The sequence below is a fragment of the Vanessa atalanta genome, chromosome 25 (assembly GCF_905147765.1).
Source record: "Vanessa atalanta chromosome 25, ilVanAtal1.2, whole genome shotgun sequence".
NCBI lineage: Eukaryota > Metazoa > Arthropoda > Insecta > Lepidoptera > Nymphalidae > Vanessa > Vanessa atalanta.
Genome location: NC_061895.1, coordinates 5,592,068 through 5,610,987, shown reverse-complemented (window position 1 = coordinate 5,610,987; position 18,920 = coordinate 5,592,068). Strand labels below are relative to the sequence as shown.

The window sequence follows — 18,920 nt, the reverse complement described above, 5'->3', positions numbered from 1 at the left end:
AACTTAGCAAAGTTTAGAGTTTGTTTTGTAATTATATAATACTTCCAGACGGTTCTCATTGTATCGAGAAAATTAAATTATAAGGTTTTTAAACAACTTTGTTATGAAATATTGATAAAATTTTACTGAACAAAACTTCTTTGTTTTTTTTTTTTTGTCGTAAATCAAGGACAGACGAGATGATGTATATGGGATCGTGAATGTTGGATGTTTAGAGGGATTTCAAGCCTTATATGTACAACAAAATAGTTAAACATATTGGTGGCGCTGGATTTACAGTAGGCTAGTGCCGCGGCCGAGGGCGGTAAATTTTCAGAGGCGACAAAAATTGGAGAAAAAGAAAGAGAATCTTCGCGTTCTCGAAAATTCTCTTTTTCCTATATTCCGAAATATAATTAATTAAAAAAAAAATTATAAGTTATTTTATTTATTTGAATATTTTGTATCGAAACATTAATCCATTTTATACTGTTTTCGGTAATGTGACGGCATTTCCTAAATTACTCAGGGACTGCGCAAAGATTGAATCCGGTGTTGACCATGAGGTCTACTGGATAAATGTATTGGACCTGAAAAACAACTGTATAATATTACAGTCCCAATTTAAACTCATTAATGAGGAACATAACAAGCGAAAATATAAAAAAGTCTCCAAAAATGTATTCCTTATTATTATTTATTATTATTATATTTCATCTAGATAAAATATTTTTTTAATATCTTTTATGTTAAAAATTTCCTTTTAACCTTTGCAAATCAAACCAATAGTTTTGATATATTACACGATATTTTAATAAAGCATTATCATGATACAGACGAATATATACGTTATGGATTAAGTTGTAGTATGTATTTAGTTGAAACATACGTTGAAGAATTAGGTTTATAATACCTTTTTGTGTTGAGTTTAACTCATTGACTAAAAATTGCACGGGATATAATTATCATTTTACTTGTATTAAGTCGTTAGCTAAATATACAACAAGTTTTAATTAAATTAAACGTCTAACTTTAATGTATACTTGATTTAAAGCTAGATTTTGTATAGTTGAGCGCTGTACTGAACAAAATGGCGGGTGGAAATTTGTTTAAGAGATAAGTCTTCCTTTGTTAATGGTGTTTCAAATCTATTTGCTTCCAGCAAATGTTTTCGTTCTTAAATATTGATTGTTATCTTTATAACTTTTATATATTTTATTTATTTTAAAGTAAGTTTTATATGTATAATATACAAGCGAACCGCCCTGGTTTCGCGGGGGTAAAGTTAGAGTCTGTAACTTCTCTCGCTTTAACGCTGCTTTAGTGCGGCTTGGTGGATGTACATGTGGTAGAATTTCATTGAAATTAAACACATGCAGAATTCCCTAATTTCGTTTACCAACAAGCACAAGATAAATTATAAACACAAATTAAGCACATAAAAAACCAGTGGTCATTGCTTGGGTCGAACTCGCAATGATCGGTTAAGATGCATGCGTTCCAACTACTGGGTCATCTCGGTTTTTTTCATGGCAGCTTATTATTAAAGAAAAGTATATGATATGAATATAATATCCATATAGTACTTAGGTATATTGTAGTAAAGCCGAGATGGCCCAGTGGTTAGAACGCGTGCATCTTAACCGATGATTTCGGGTTCAAACCCAGGCAGGCACCACTGAATTTTCATGTGCTTAATTTGCGTTTATAGTTTAACTCGGCGGTGAAGGAAAACATCGTGAGGAAACCTGCATGAGTCTAATTTCAACGAAATTCTGCCACATGTGTATTCCGCCACCCCGCATTGGAGCAGCGTGGTGGAGTATGCTCCAAACCTTCTCCTAAAAGGGAGAGGAGGCCTTTAGCCCAGCAGTGGAAAAATTAACAGGCTGCTAATGCTAATGCTAAATATTGTAGCTTTCTAACAGTGTGTTAAAGATTACCCCCGCGTCCATCACATTCACATTTTCATATTAACAGCCTGTAAATTTTCCACTGCTAGGCTAAAGCCTCCTCTCCCTTTGAGAGAAAGTTTCGAGTATATACCACCACACCACGAAGTGATATCAAAAAAATCTTACTACGGGACTTCTTTCTTACTTCAAAGCGAAACAGCGATCCTTAGTATAGCTCTTTTTATCTGATGTTAAAAAAGTTTATCAAGACTAAATTAATAAATAAATCTTATTATTAATTAAAATAATACTTTTTAGGAAAAAAAACGCCTGGATTTAGGCTCGGGTTTCGTCACAGGACAGTAATTATAAAAAACATCATTGTAAATCTGTTTATTTGAAAAGAGCAACTATGCAAGTTGCTTGAAACGGTGATAGTATTGAAATAACGACGATTCAAACACGCTTCATTGTAAAGTTTACTTGATTAAATTGATTTTGATTTGATTTTATGAGTAAACACCTACCCAATAGGGCTTGTACGAAGCCATAAATAACAAATCGCTTATAATATAAAAGTCTTGATGTACCAACCTCGCCATAATCCGGTGTGCGTACCACGTTCGGTGGCGCCTTAGTGATCACCCGACCATACGCCTCTCGTGGGATAGACGGGTACTGGTATCGAAATCTGAAACAAATATACATATATTGAATCACGATGCACTATCATATTATACAATTCGTATTTAAGAGATATATATGTCACCGTAAAATTGTAAACACCGTTAGATTATAATCTATCTCGCAAGATTGAAATCTAGCGAAATATTTTGAACGGTGATTTAACTCAAAATAAAACGTCAAAAATTTCGATAGATCGTAATGTTTCGGTTACGTTAGGTCAGTGTTTACAATTTAACTGAAATAACGCACTTCGATACATTATAATCTAACCTTCACAATCTTTCGACAGTTCACAATCTCGCGAGATAGATTACAATATATCGGTATTTACAATTTTATGGTGTTATATATAAATTAGTTGCTGCATTGACGATGTTAGAGATTGTCAATATTTCTTAAAATGCCAATGTCTGTTGGTAGTGATGATAATTTCCCACCAGGGAACACATACACATTCGATACTACTTTAAAAATAAAATTGCAAATTACCAATGAATATTTTTATATGACGAACGTAGACAGTGAAACCTCAATCATCACCATAATTGGGGCCGACATATAGGCTGCCTATAAAGCCCCTTAAAAACATTAGAATAAAAAAAAAATATAATCATCCTCATCATCATCTTCATAATCAGCTTGTATGTCCAGCTGGACATAGGCCTCCTCCAAGGCGTGCCACTGAGCCCGTCGGCCCTTCTCATCCACTTCCTACCAGCCACTTTCCATACACCATCATCATTCCATCATCATCATTCCGTACATCATCGCTCCACCGTGCCACAGGGCGTCCTACACTACGCTTGCCGATTCGCGGTCTCAATAATAACCTCATTATTCTATTAATAGTATTTCAATTTACCCTTCAGGTAAATTATATACGAAAGTTATTGGAAATGTTTAGTTAATAGTTTAGATGTAGGAGGCCTGCCTACGCAGCGTTCGGATAGTTTTATTATTTAAATATAAAGTAAGTAAGCCTCCGTGGCTTGGAGCTTATTCGTCCACGCTGTTGTTATGAGCCTTGAGGTACAAGTAACCTCTAAAATGTCTGGTGCAGAAGGCAAGGGGAAACCACTGCACTATTATTCACTAGTTATCGTCAGCTTTATGGAAAAGTCTAATAAAGAAATGGCCCTGAGTTCCTGGCGTCCCTTAGATGGGACAGGGGTGTTAAGAATCCCGGAGTATTCAAAACTGACTGCCAACAGTCGGAGTGGCACTCGACGAAGAAGAGTTGTTATGAGGGTAGGTGGATACACATGTGAATGCTATCACTAGCTAATCTATGTTGTGGTTAAGCATGTTAAAATGCTTGGTGTTTGCCCCGGTTTGAATCCGCTATCTTTGATTATGATTCACGTGTTCTAAACTTAACATATATTTAAGCTAGTTGTCGCCCGCAGCTTTGCTCACGTTCTAGGGGGTTTGTTTGTTATGTGTTAGGCAAAAAAAGTATCCTGTCCCTCCTTAGAGTTCAAGTTTGTTTCATACCAAATTTCATCGAATTCGGTTCATTGCTTTGGTAGTAAAAGATCGACAGACAGACAAACAGACAGACAGACAGACAGAGCTACTTTCATATTTATAATATTGATATAGAAGTATAGATTAAAAAAATAAATAAAAGCGCATGACAATCACGTGACAGATCGTTGCATCCAAATTTCATTTTATTATTTTCAATATATTACTAAACTACTCATCAAATCAAATATGCACCAAAGTACCGTCAGCAGAAGGAAGCCCGTCGTCAACATATTTACGGCTTCAATTTCAATTTAGTGATTGCGTCTGTTAGCTCGTTTTTTCAGTATAGAAATGGCAGAAAATACAAATACTAAAGGATTTACGTACGTTATTATAATAATGATTATTATTTTTTATTTCGGATTGTGCTTTTCTGTTGTCCCTGCTGACCTCCAAAGTGTCAACTATGAAATCGTTGCGACAGCCATTGAGACTAGTCAACGACCCGGTCATATTTAAGTGTGTGCAAAAAACACAGGTCCTATCTTTTCTTTCAATTTCATAAAACAAAGGAACGGCAAATCCGACATGACCGGAAGACTTCAACACAAAGAATCACAAAGAATCAACAGTTTTGCGTGTTTTCCGAGGCATGGAGTGTCAGCACTGCCACACTTCAGGCGACAGCTAGCATCTCAATATATTTTTTATTCGACCCCGGTTATTAGCTCCTCGCCAGTCTAGGCAGTCAATATGTTACAAATAATAAATATATGACTGTATTTATTAAATAAAACATATTCTAAACGAAACAGTGACATACTAGAAATAAAAAGATTACGCGATATCAAATAAAACACAAAATAGAAAGTCGATAGGTAAACGCGTAAAAATGAAAATATATTTTAAAGTATTCTAGGAAATTTCCTCGATATAAAACCTTTGTTACTTTGTATCTCCAATAAAGTACCGTCGGCAAATGAACGTGGGTGTATCTGTAAGCCTCAAGTAAATATGCACCTACGTACCGTCAGCAGAAAGGAAGCCCGTCATGTATTTACGGCTTCAATTTTAATTTAGTTTTTTTCTAAGTGAACTCATTTCAGTTATAAAATGTAGAAATTTATAAAAGGTACAAATACATATGGAATATATAATATCATAGATTTGAATTCGAACAAACTAAGCTTCACGTATATTTAAAATGAAATGAAATTTATTAAAATATTCATTACTATGAATTTATATTATTAATACTATAATATTGACTACAAAAGTACTTCATATCATATATTATATATATAGTATATCAGTAAATATAGCTATGTAACGTTACGTAACGAATAGCCGTTAAAGCTCAATGAACAGAGTAGACCTTACCCGAAGTTCACGACTTTAAGTTCGGACAAGCAATGCTGAGTTTTCCAGTTCTTTTATAATTTATTTAGGGTTCGGTGATGAAATCTTGTTGTAATTTATGTTTCGGTTCTATTACTTGATATATATATTTTATATCTGTATTAAGATTGCTTCTTGGTGATAAGGCTTTGTGCAAGCCTGTCCGAGTGGGTAGACCCCTCCTCATATATTCTACCGCCAAACAGTGGTACTCAATATTTTTGGGTTCCGCTTTGAAGGGTGAGTGAGTCAGTGTAACTATAGGCACAAGGGATATAACATCTTAGTTCCCAAGGTTGGTGGCGCATTGGCGATGTAAGAACTGGTTAATATTTCTTACAGCGCCATTGTCTATGAGCGGTGGTGACCACTTACCATCAGGTAGCTTATTTGGTCGTCTACCCATATCATAAAATATATATATGATTCACTTGATATAAAAAAGGGCTTCTCTATTTCGGTTATTTTATTAAATTTCTTCCAATTTTATCAATGTTTTTATAAAGAAATCATTTGTAATTAAAGCTTAAAAAGCTATATTTCTATTAATAGTGGATAGAATCGTTTTATTTATAACAAATGATTCACGCTCCGCCCACGTCATCGAGAGGTCATTGCGCTGACTAAATATTTGTCTAGTAACAATTTATTTTTGGCGCGAAAGGGAATTTATAGAAATTAATTTATTCATTCAAATACTAGAATTGGTTATTCAATTTCAAATTCTTTACCAAATATATAAGTAAGACACTTGGTCGTTGATTGTATAAAAATAAATGTACCATCGTTTCGTAAAGAAATGATTCAAACTCGAGAAGAATAATATATTTCAACAGTTATTGGCTTCAATTAATATAGATCTCCTGCTTGAAGGAGATTTTTGTATTCTCAAAGTGCCAGTACCAAATAAATCTCTTTTTGTAAGAGCTCTTTAATGAAAATTAAAAAGATTTTTTTTTGTTATAATTTTCAAGTAATATTTTTATATAACTTTTTAGGATTCTAGAAAAGCTGTATATTAATAATCCTTTAATAACATTATAATATATAAAATATACAACAATTTCCATAATTAATTGAATTCGATATGCTCTGAAGAACTTAAGAGTTCTATATGCAAATTATCAGTAGCTAAATATACTTGTAATCAGTTATACTTAAAAATAATGTAACATAACAAAAAATGCATAATATTTTTATGCCAACGGTACAATTTTCCATAAACAAAACAAGTATTGTTGGAAACAGCGTCGTCATTTTCCGTGACAAAGTAACGGCGACGAACGGAAAGATGTATAAAGCCACATAGGAAGTAACCTACGAGAACCTCACTTACATTTGAGAGAACAATTTGCGGTAAATCAAAGTAATATTAGTATTCTAATTATTTGATTAAAAGCTTTAACTTGACAGTTCCGTTTGGATAGATATCAGATATATTTAGAGCCATAGTTGTCCAGTGGGATACGTGAATTTTGGGCGAAGTTTGCGGGTTCAAAGCCAGGCAAGCTCCACTCAGTTTCCAAATAGATAATTTGATTATTATTTATATGGTGCTCGATGATAAAGGAACCTATTCTGTTAATTGTATTACTTCCCATTATGGTACTTTACATGTGTCTAGTGAAATTTTGTATCATGGGTATTTCCATTGGAGTAGAATGGTGCTATAAGCTCCAAAACTTCTCAGCAAGGTGGTCTTAGTCAAAAATTGAGAACCGATTTGTACCCTGTTCTTTTTTAGTTAATCTACCAAGAATATTCTGTTTACTGCTGTGTTTTGGTGCCAGTGAGCCATGCTAATTCCTCCTGTAATTGGCGACGCATTGTAGGTATAAGGTATTTTTTTTATTGTTTCTATTTTTATGGAAGGGGTAGCTTATAATTGAGCTAATTGAGTTACCCGTCGACTTTCCTAAAAATATGTTGAAAAAGTTTCGACATTTTCCACATTATAAAATCAAGATAAAACGGTTCTTCATATAAGTAGGTTCATAAAAACACTTCTAAATGGTCATGTTAGTGTTTAAATTAAAGTAAAGTTACCACCGGTTCAGAAAGAAGATTCTAAAGAAAAGAATCGGCATGAAACTCATTATATATAAAGTTTTTTTTGCTGCTTCAATCGTACTATTTTTATATCTTTTACAATCTAACGTGAGTTTGTTTAGAAATGAATGTGTATTTGTGACTCTGATTCCTTTCGTTTTTTTTTTTTAATTTTATAAATTTAATGGCATGGATACTAGGAATTTGGTCCTGTATAGGTATAAATATTCATGTTTTCTGGAAATATTTTTATTTCCACTCTCATCTTTATTTTTAGTTTTATTGTATTTATTATTTTCTTTGTAATACGAGAATAAACCGATTTCATATTTAATAAAATATTCAGGAATTGTTTTTTTGGACTTTGAATTGATTAAAATATTTAGTTACTCGTAATTCCAGTTAAATGTTATTGTTGCATAAGAAGTTTTGTATCCGTAGATTTTAATACAGGATATAAATTTATTTTTATATTGTCGACTACGTATTTTTTTGAGTATTTAAATTATTCCTAGTCCTTTTTAATTCAAGTATTTAATTTTATTAAACGGAATATTTATCATGTTTTTTATTTTTATTTCGTGGAGCTCGATATTTCGACATTATCTACGAATGTCTTGTTAACGACAAGACATCCCGTTTTAAATACTTGCAGTAATGAAAATAATCATGTTAATTTAAAACTTTACTTAAATTTAAATTCCCAACGGGGGTAGTTTTCATTCAATTCAATCTTATAACACGTAGATCCAAAAGTGCTATTTTGGCTTAGGATTTGGTTTGTGATACGCATATTTCGATGAGAGGTTTAGTTTGCTATTTTTTTAATTCGCTTTTGCGATGTAATAGTAAACTTAATAAATAGAACAAGGACGGACGTGAGTGTAGCATTGGCCTCGTCTCATTTTAAGGAAACAGTGTTAAGAGCGTGAGTTCCGCGGAAAAAGCAGAAACGAACAAACTATGTAAACATTCATTATTTCATATTATGCGGTTGTTCGTATATAAAATAATATATTGAAATTGTTCATATTTTAAGCGATTTTGATCTTTTGTAATTTAATATAAAACCGAAGGAAATTTTAAATGTAAGCAAGATCTTTAATGATTTACATTAGTATTTGAGTTAAGAGGATTTAGGACCAAAACACTATGTTTATGAAGAAATAAGGTATTTGGGTAACGTTTTACATTGAATTTGCATTTCAATAGACGATCGACAATTTAATATAAAAAAGCAGCCTGTAAATTTCCCACTGCTGGGCTAAAGGCCTCCTCTCCCTTTGAGGAGAAGGTTTGGAGCATATTCCACCACGATATCTTGATCGAATACACATGTTGCAGAATTTCGTTGAAATTAGACACATGCAGGTTTCTTCACGATGTTTTCTAAGCATGAATTAAGCACGTGAAAATTCAGTGGTGCCTGCCTGGGTTTGAACCCGAAAATCATCGGTTAAGATGCACGCGTTCTAACCACTGGACCATCTCGGCTCTATTTTAACGATATGTTATATACAATACTTTAAGCATTACAAACCGGACGGACACTTGTGTAGGTGGTGCCATAATAGAGTAGGTCAGCAATTCGTTAATTAAATACCATAAACAAGTGATCTAAGTTCATAATCCTTCGAAATAGCGGCTGGAATCGCTTTACAGATCAACTTGTTGCACAAGCCCTTCATGCAACAAGTTGCTGATAGGGCATCGGCGGTTTTCAGTAATTACCCATTAAAACAATTGTCCGCGATATAAAACAGATACTAGTTGTGAAACTTTACGTCGTCTCGTGGTACGATGACGTCCCTTTGACCGGTAGCGATATGACAAGCAATTGTAAAGAAGAGTTCCTTGTAGAGTCTGGGCAACAGCAGAAAATAGAGCACATGAGTGTGTGTAAAGGGAGGTGCACTCTCAATTATTTCATTTACAAAATTCAGTATATGGCAATATGACACCGCCGAAGAGGCCTGACTTTGTTCTGTCAACTTTTATCTTCAGTGCTAGTACCTTAACGATGACGATAATGTTCGATATTAACGATTCACAGTCTCAAAGGGCTCTAATAATTCCTCATATTCTCTATCACCAATGCGCCACCAACCCTTGGAACTAAGTTATTGTAACTGCCTATAGTGCAGTTACACTGATTCGATTACTCTTTAAACCAATGCGCAACGATTCTAAGTAATTTTGTTCTCAAAGTCAACTATACAGGAGATATTTTAGTGTTCGAATTGCTTCGCCAATACAGGAGCAATCCGATGGTACGGCAATCCAACACGCCAGGAGTCAACACGTTACGTGCTTCGGAGGCGCAGAGTCTTGTCACTGTCGTGCTTCAGAAATGCTGTATTAATACTTCCGTCTGCCTAAGAATTTATTGAAAGAAAAACCCAATACTTTTTAATTGGCTCGACCGAGGTGTGAATACAGGATTTTGAGATCTGCAGCCACTGGTCTTATGATCATTAGAGCAATTAAGCAGTAAAAATGAGGCTAAGAATATCATACCTTGGAGCAGCGCGGGGCATCGCAGTGTAGACCGGCCACTCGTTGTACATCAGCGGGTCACGGTAGGGCACGGCCGGTACTTCGTTAATCAACTCGGGAGCCCGAGCTTGTCTCTTTGAGAACCTGTAGACAATGTCAAATATTATTTTGTAAATTTAAAATAAAATAATTGTTAAACAAGGTATAGATTTATGATAAGTTGCACACACCCTCGAAATCTTATAACTTTCAAATTTAAAGCATCAGCTGATAGTAATTGTTTCGCAAATATGTCTGTTTCTTTCAAGGGGAAGGTTTTTTGAGTATGTTCCACCATATTGTTTCTTATTCACTCGAGTGAAGAAAAGTAAAAATATTTTTATATAAGTTTAGGTAATCTTATAATCTGGCTAATAATATTATTATGTGTTGCTAGGTTGAATTAAAATTATGCGAAATAATCGCGCTGTAAAAATATAAATAATTTACAATATACGTGTCTTAATATGTTATTATTTTTGTAATTCATATCCTTAGAAATGTTTTGCGTACATATTCCTATTTCGTATTCCTAAATTTTAAACGTAATAAAAAGTCGTCTTTACAAGGCACGTAAGAACGAAGCGAATACATTAACTCGTGTTGTAGGCATCACGAAGTAAACTTGAAAAGATCCTGACCTTTAAAAATATTTACGTTTGAAATAAAACGACGTTTTTCAGTGTTGTGTGATGTTGGAATTTTTCATTTCAAGTACGTCTCTGTAAGCTACGTTTGTAAGAAAAAATTCAAAGGCTTTTGAATAAACTGCTCACATCACACTCATGATTTGTTTGAGTCAGAAACGCGTTACTTGTCAATAACGTTACTTTCGTCTTTGATCTAAAAACTTTACGGGCCTTAAGAACTGTACAACAAACATAGAATATACAGGCAAGCGGATAAATGCCTACCTAAGCATATTTTGGTTGCCGAAAAAAAAACGTAAATTTTTCCAAACCTTTTTTACCATTTCAAAATTGTTTTAGTAGCATTTCAGAAGTAATCCAGAATAATAAAACTTAAAACTTTACGCAAAAATACATACGCATAACAATTATCAAATTATGGATCTAAAGATATTAAGAAAAAAATCGACCATATTATATTTATCAAAGATTATCTGATTACATCACTTCAGTGAACAAAAAATTAATTCGATATTTGATTGATTGAATTGAACGAGTTTTCCAATACCAGATTTGAATTGAATTTTATTGTTATGGAATTCCGGAAAAAATTGTGATTTCATTTCCATGACATTTTGTAACAAACTTTTCTTTTTATTTGGAAATTATTGTCAGTGAGAAGTCCCTTTCACTGATTTAGATTACTTGGCTTTGTTTGGTGGTAGCTTTGTTCTGGATAGGTACCAACCAGTAATCACATATTCTACGGCCAAACAGCGGCGTAAAGCATCGATCATTCGGTTTAAATTGGTGATTGAAGAAGTGCTTGATAGGTAAGATAAAGACATCTTATTTTCACAGGGGGATTAATATTTCTAAGAATACAGTTACAGTTATTTGTGTTTATATTGACTCCAAATTAACTACGAATATTATGAAGCTGAATAGTTAGTACGTTTGTACGTGATAATGTCAGAACTATAAGTGTAAATTCAAGGGTCTCTAACGTCTACTAATATTACTGCATGCACGAGTACGCATAATCTTAATTTAAGGTGGAAGAAACCACGAAGGAAAGTTAGTTTTATAAACATAGTACATAATATTATCGTTATTTATTTTGTTCATCTTCGTACATATAAACTCATTTTATCGAAGCAAGGGCTTTCAAATTCCAATCACTGTCATGTATTTAGATTTTTGTGGTATAAATTTTCATCGCACACGGTGACAGAACGGTACAGACTTTACCATCGTCCAATAAGCTTAACTGTATATTATTTGTGTAACGGTAAATGTAGACCATGATCTTAAATCTTTTAAAAACACACATCACTATCTACATTATCAATGAGGCTTTACATTAACACTGTAAATTTCCCACTGATGGTCTAAGGACTTCTCTCCCTTTGAGGAGAAGGTTTGGGCATGTTCCACCACGCTGCTCCAATGCGGGTATAAAACACATGTGGCAGAATTTCGTTTAAATAAGACAGTGCAGGTTTCCTCACGCTGTTTTCCCACAACGCCGACACCAGATGATATATAAAATCAAATTAAGAATATGAAAACTCAGTGGCGCTTGCCTGGGTTTGAACCCACAATTATCGGTTAAGATGTACGCGTCCTAACCGCTGAGCCATTTCGGTTCTTCAACGAGGCGTTAACTATGAGTTAAAATTATATTATTAATTGTGCTTGCAATAACATACTATATCTTGGTCTAATATGTTCAGTGTTAGACTATTCATAAAATAATTGCCTGAAATATTCTGTATATATCCCCGGCAGGTAATAAAGGAAAAAATATCTTTACTAAAGAATCGTCATATAGAAAGTCCGTGGTATAATTTTATTTAAAACATTTTAATCTTAAAACAATAGTTGACTAAGTATTTTAAGACTAAAAAGGTTTTAATCCGGGTCAGCTAGGAAGCTTAAAGCGATTAGTATTTAGAAACCATTACATACTTTGTCGTGTAGAAAATATAATGTGAAAATCGCCTTGTTTCGGAGAAAAATGTGATTCCACTGGACTTGGCTGAGGATTAAGTCCCAAATCCTTTGTCTTAAAGCCTTTGTAAAGCAGCGAGACATGCATGGACTATCACAAGAAATTAATCTATCTTATAGAGTAAAACCTCTTTTGTTTTGGTTCAACCCTTTTTTTATTAATAACGCTTTCGAACTAAAACGTTTTTTTTTTGTATTAAATTATTTTTATATTTTGGTAAAGAGACGGAAATTTATGCGAAGACTGCCAATATATACTTTAAGAAGTATTAATGATGTTAATAAATAATTAGTTACTAATTTAATTCGTGATTAATAAGTCTTATTCACCTTTATCATTAACAATGATTGAGAGAGAGAGAGAGAGAGAGAGAGAGAGAGAGAGAGGGGGAGATAGAGAATAACATCTGTCAAACAACAATATAAAATAATTTTATAATAATTCTAAATAATTTCTTAACCTATCTTTATTCTAAATTTACAATAACGGTCCAGCCTATTTAAGGCTCGCGATTTTGAAAGTATTATTAATAATAAGTATTATTGATATTCAAATACAGTTAAAAATAAGATATTTTAATACGCACAACTTATTAATATACTTGTATTTGTTGTTATTATGTGTCATTTCTTTTTTTCAGACAATTTTTTTCAAGTATTCCTTCGTGTTTGGTACCAATAACCTTACTTCTAATTTATTTATTACTAAAAACAAATACATACATATATCATGTAGGTAACTATTCAACGACGGATAATAGCAGTTTTTTTTGTCGAAACTACCACACAATTATCCTTAAGATATTAAGAAAATATAATAGTTCAGAGATTGCTTTCGTAGCAAAATATAAATGTGTTTACGAAAACCGTTCAACAATTAACATTCACAGGGAGTTTACCTGTCTCCATAACGGAATACCTCACATACCGCGTAGTGTAGAGAATTTAATTCGAATAACATTTAGTTACTCTTGGAATTTGATAATATAATATTGGTATTCATTATTAAATAAATTTTCGCGTTTCTAAATGAACGAGTTACCCCTCTCGACTTCGTATATAAAATAAGGATTTTATCCTGAGAATTTTGTATCCAATGACATATTAAAATGTTTTGTATAACAAGATCCTTTATCGAATTTAAATAATTCTTAATATTTCTAAGACTTAACGAAACGCTATGTTTTTATTTGTAAATAAGATTCGTTTAATTTTAAAGTATATTACTAACGATAAATTTTAATGTTTCATATCTGAGTCCTGTGATGGGTACCATGTACAGCATCGGCTGTTAGAAATGTTGATTATTCTATGTTATTATTATTATTATGTTGACTAGTCGTATTTACGAGTAAAATTCAAACAAAACCATTTTCATTTCTTCCAAAAAACCTATCTTAGCGGATGCTTACGTTATAAAATAAATCAATGTTCCAAATTTCTGTTTTTCTATGTTATAGGTTGGCTGACGAACGAATGGGTCACCTGATGGTAAGTGATCACCATCGCCCATAGACATTGGCGCTGTAAGAAATATTAAATTATATCCCTTGTGCATGTTACACCGGCTTACTCACTCTTCGAACAGGAACACAACACTACTGAGTACCACCAAACAGCGGTGGTAGAATATCTGATGAGTGGATGATACCTAATCAGACAGGTTTGCACAAAGCCCTACCACCAAGTAAAAACAGATTTTCTAGATCAGCAGTTTAACCGGTTAGGACAAAAGGTAACAGCGTGTAAATGTCTTACTGCTGAGCTAATGCCTCCACTGCTTTTTAAAGGAGAAGATTTGAGGCTTTCTACCACGCTATTTCAATGCTGGTTGTCGGACACACAGATTCTCACATCACAGGCAGGTTTCACGATATATATATCACAAAGCATAAGATGAATTATAAACACAAATTAAGCAGACCGATTTGAACTGAAAATCATCGGTCAAGATTCTAATCTTGTAACCACCGTTTTATAAATAATGTGGTTAAGATAAAGCGAATTCCATTTTTGTATTTAATTATTTATTATATTATTAAAAATAAAATTTCAAATTGTTATATATGCTTAAATTTTATGCAAATTTTCGCCGTACGTGAATAATTCGCAGGCTATTTTTGTCGTCAATTTTTTTTTCGTATTTTGTATATTTTCCTACGAAGTCAATCAACGTCAAATGGAGATAAATGGTCTGACGTTACGATGTGATGGAGCATTGTCAATGTCGTTTTATAAATGTAAGGTGAAAATGTAAACATAATCAATAACAATAGATATATACGTATAGATCTGTAGGTATGTTGGCGATAATCTTAAAAAAATTTTTATAGAATTTTTGGCAAACGCACCGGAGGCAAAATGTTGGTCGCAAGAGCTTGATCTTCGACGATTCGAGTCGCTCTACGTTGAATACGATCCAATGGAAGAAGCTGGTACTGGAGTGAACCTACCCAAAGGTGAGAGCAGTAATCCATGGGCCAAATTTGCGCCTTGTATACTTTTAGGCAATGGGGTGAAAGTGTCGCGCTACTGGAAGGTAAATGGGGATTTTTGTTTTCTTTTAACAGACAGATTCATCAACGAGAGTGGGTATTATATTTCATAAATAATTCGTTTAAATTATAAATATCATATCAGATATGTCATGAATATGTAATTTTGGATCTGGATATGAATCAAAATCAAAATATACTTTACTCAAGTAGGCTAAAAGTAAAAGTAAGTATCACCAGTTCGGAAAGTAGATTCTACCGCGAAGAATCAGTAAATACTCTTTTTCAACATTTAAAACGCAATTTTTTTTTATTTAAATACAGTCCTGCCTGGACGTCAACAAGTATTAGCTCCACGTTTTTTTTGTCATTTATACAAATAATCTTGTATTGAATATTAATTTTTTATTAGTGTAATAAATAAAAATAAGTAAGGCTCACTAAAGTGTCTGAAAGAAAGGAGAGTCTGGAGAAAAAGAGTGCACACGAACGAATATTATTGTGGTATTTGTCGGTAATGTATTAGGTTGAAATAAATGCCTCACGATAGCCTGCTCTGCGTAAATCGAAACTGCGATTATATTTATATAATGCATGAGGTCTTCTATACATATAACTCATAACGCTCATTGAATGAAAAAAAAACAATCGAGAAAAAAAGATACATATAAAATATCAAGTCTTTTGGTTTTTTTTTTTTATTAATTGTTATTGAACGCGACTGCAATATAGCCATTCGTAATAGCCACGTTCAAAAAATGAAATGAATTTATTTAAAAGAATCACTCATTTAAATTGATGAGTTTAGATGGCCCAGAACTTAGAACGCGTACCTCTCAACCGATTCGAACTTAGGCAAGCATCACTGAATTTTCATGTGCTTAATTTTAGTTTAAAATCCATCTCCTGCTCGGCGGTGAAGGAAAACATCGTGAGTAAACCTGCATGTGTCTAATTTCAACGAAATTCTGCCACATGTGTATCCACCAGCCCGCATTGGAGCACCTTAGTGGACTATGCTCCAAACCTTCTCCTCAAAGCGAGAGGAGGCCTTAGCTCAGCAGTGGGAAATTTACAGGCTGTTACTGTTGTACTGTTGACGCAATAATTTTGCAATTTTCAGTGTTTCGAATTTTCAGGGTTCACATTTTATATTTTGACGTTTTCGCGTTTCTATCACATTAAATATATGTATATATATTTTTAAAATACACTGTTGATCTCCGTTAATTATCTTTACAATTTATACTATCTAGCGTGAAATAACAAGTGTATAATAATACAAATAGATGCCAAAATGAGACGAATGATTTTTACAATCGTAAAGCACTCTCTGATGTTTCCCATCATGAGTGCAAAATATACATAATCAACCGTCCCATTTTCATACAATGACGATATGAAACATTCATTTTTTTTTAGTTTTTTTTTCCGTTGCCAAAATAATCCGCGAAACTTTTTTTTTATACTTTTTTTTATGAATATTTTCTTTTATTTGTAACAACAGAATTTCCAATTCGATGTTCACAGTTATGATTAACATATAAAATATAGAGATTATACAATTTTAGTTAAAGAAAAATTAATACAATAATTAGTAGACCAATGACAGCTAGAAATTATTTTGTAGAATTACATGTGTATAAACGTATCAGTGTGTATTATGTATGTATGTGCGCATGTACAACACTAATGACTTTTTAGTTGACTGCACACCTTGGGAATGAAATGATCGCCTCCAGGCTGTTTCAAATAACTAAAATATAATTATCATTGTACATGGAAAATGGATAAAAAAAATATATATATATCCCGCTGAGTTTCTTTCGCCGGTTCTTCTCAGGTCCGAGGTGCTAAATTCCGAACCGGTGGTAGATTTTTGACAATCAATAAGCAAGTGTAAACACTTCTATATTGAATAAAGATTTTTGACCTTGACTTTGACTTTGTGTGTATGAGTCTGTATGTGTGTGTGTGTGTGTTCATAAAGAGCGTTTAAGCGTTAAAGGGTATCTTTATTGCAATGATTGCTTATTGATTAGTTTTTTAATTGCGCTTTACTTAAGAAAATTAGTTACTAGTTCGGTAAAATAACGTATTGTTTATCGCGTGTCTACTCAAATTAGTATTAAAGCATTCATTATATATACATTATTATACTTACTCTTTATTGGATATAATGCTTATTTAAAGCCTCATTGAATTGAAGCGAGATACTTTTAAAATGAGTACTAATATTGTAAATTTGAAAGTAACTTTGTTTGACTGTTTATCTTACGCGGCCTTACCACTGAACTGAATTTAGTAAAATTTTGTATAGAGTTATAAGAAATTAGTTTATTTTTTATGCCTAATAGCTGCAAGTGAAGGGCAACTATAACTATTAATAATTGTCATAATAAATAAACATATTAATAATATTTTCTTACGGTATTGTAAATATAATTAATAAATAACTTTAAAAATATTTTCCTCGCGTATTTATTGCAAACAGTACAGAGATTGATTACATATTGGTTTCAAAATAAAGAAAGGTTTTTAAAGCGATTGTGTTAATACTCACACATATGAACCGCTAGGGTTGCCAACTAATCAGATTTTTACGGACAACTGCAGCCGGGCTTTGTTTTAAATTCGTACATTAAAGTGTGTAATGTTCCCATATTCAGTGCGCATCGTGAAAACTGCCTATAGCGTTGTTCCGGTATAAGAGGTCCTTTTTAAAGCCTCTTATTTTTTAATATTGACGACCTCCGTGGTCGAGTAGTGTTTACATCAGTTTTCATGGATACGCCACTTCGAGGTCCCGGGTTCGATTCCCGACTGAGTCGATGTAGAAAAAGTTTATTATTTTTCTATGACTTGGGTCTGGGTGTTTGTGGTACCGTTGTTACTTCTGATTTTCCATAATACAAGTGCTTTAGCTACTTACATTGGGATCAGAGTAATGTATGTAATGTTGTCCAATATTTATATATTATATTATATTAAAAATATTAGATCAATCATTGGTGGTATTCAAAGCGTAATAATGTACCATTTTACAGTACATTTGTCTATGTGTGCAAGTCACCATCTTTGATTATTTATATGACTAGATAGACTGTCAACGCTGAGAACCTGAAAAAAATAGTAACCAAATGTTGGCAACTAAGAACACTAAGTACACGCACACTAAACTAGTTCGACGTTTGGTGTGTCCAGCGTAGCCTTTACGTATACCAAGATGATGAAGTTGGCCTGTTGTTTTAGTTATTGTTTTGTGGGACACTCTCTCTAGATATATAAATAATTTAAGGGTACCATTTACTATAAGAAGAAGTCACAGTCTTTAAATGTTTATGGAATTATTGTATTGAAAGGATTTAATTTTATTTGTAAATAGAATATGCATTTATAAATAACATTCCAGTTTTTTAACATATACAACTATGTTATAGAATATGCGAAAACATTATCAAATTACGACTATTGTTTGTTGTTTGTTGCTTATGCAACAAACAACACTTATGGGTTACTTGTTCATTTTGTGATGAAATCTGTCAAATAATAGAAAAAAATTAACAACTCGATGCTGTCTGTCGTTACGGATTTATGGTTACAAAAGGTTTTTTCTTAACAAAAGTATAATACCGTCCTGATTTTCTCTTTATAACATGGCGTGAACTGTTATTTAAGAAATACTCTTTTATAAGATATACTATATATTTGCAGCCGTACGTTTACTATTGTATATTAATATGTGTTATTAAATGGATTGTTTTAAGCTT

The 18,920-nt window shown here is 32.9% G+C and overlaps 1 protein-coding gene across 1 annotated transcript in view; it reads right to left on the bottom strand.

The window, feature by feature from the left end:
- Window positions 1-18,920, bottom strand: part of LOC125073832 — a 112,289-nt gene that overhangs the window by 17,871 nt on the left and 75,498 nt on the right. The window contains exons 3-4 of the mRNA XM_047684941.1: window positions 9,996-10,118; window positions 2,469-2,565 (exon numbers count right to left, since the gene is read on the bottom strand). Coding sequence (XP_047540897.1) covers window positions 2,469-2,565; window positions 9,996-10,118 — 220 coding nt within the window. The remainder of the gene's footprint in view (window positions 1-2,468; window positions 2,566-9,995; window positions 10,119-18,920) is intronic.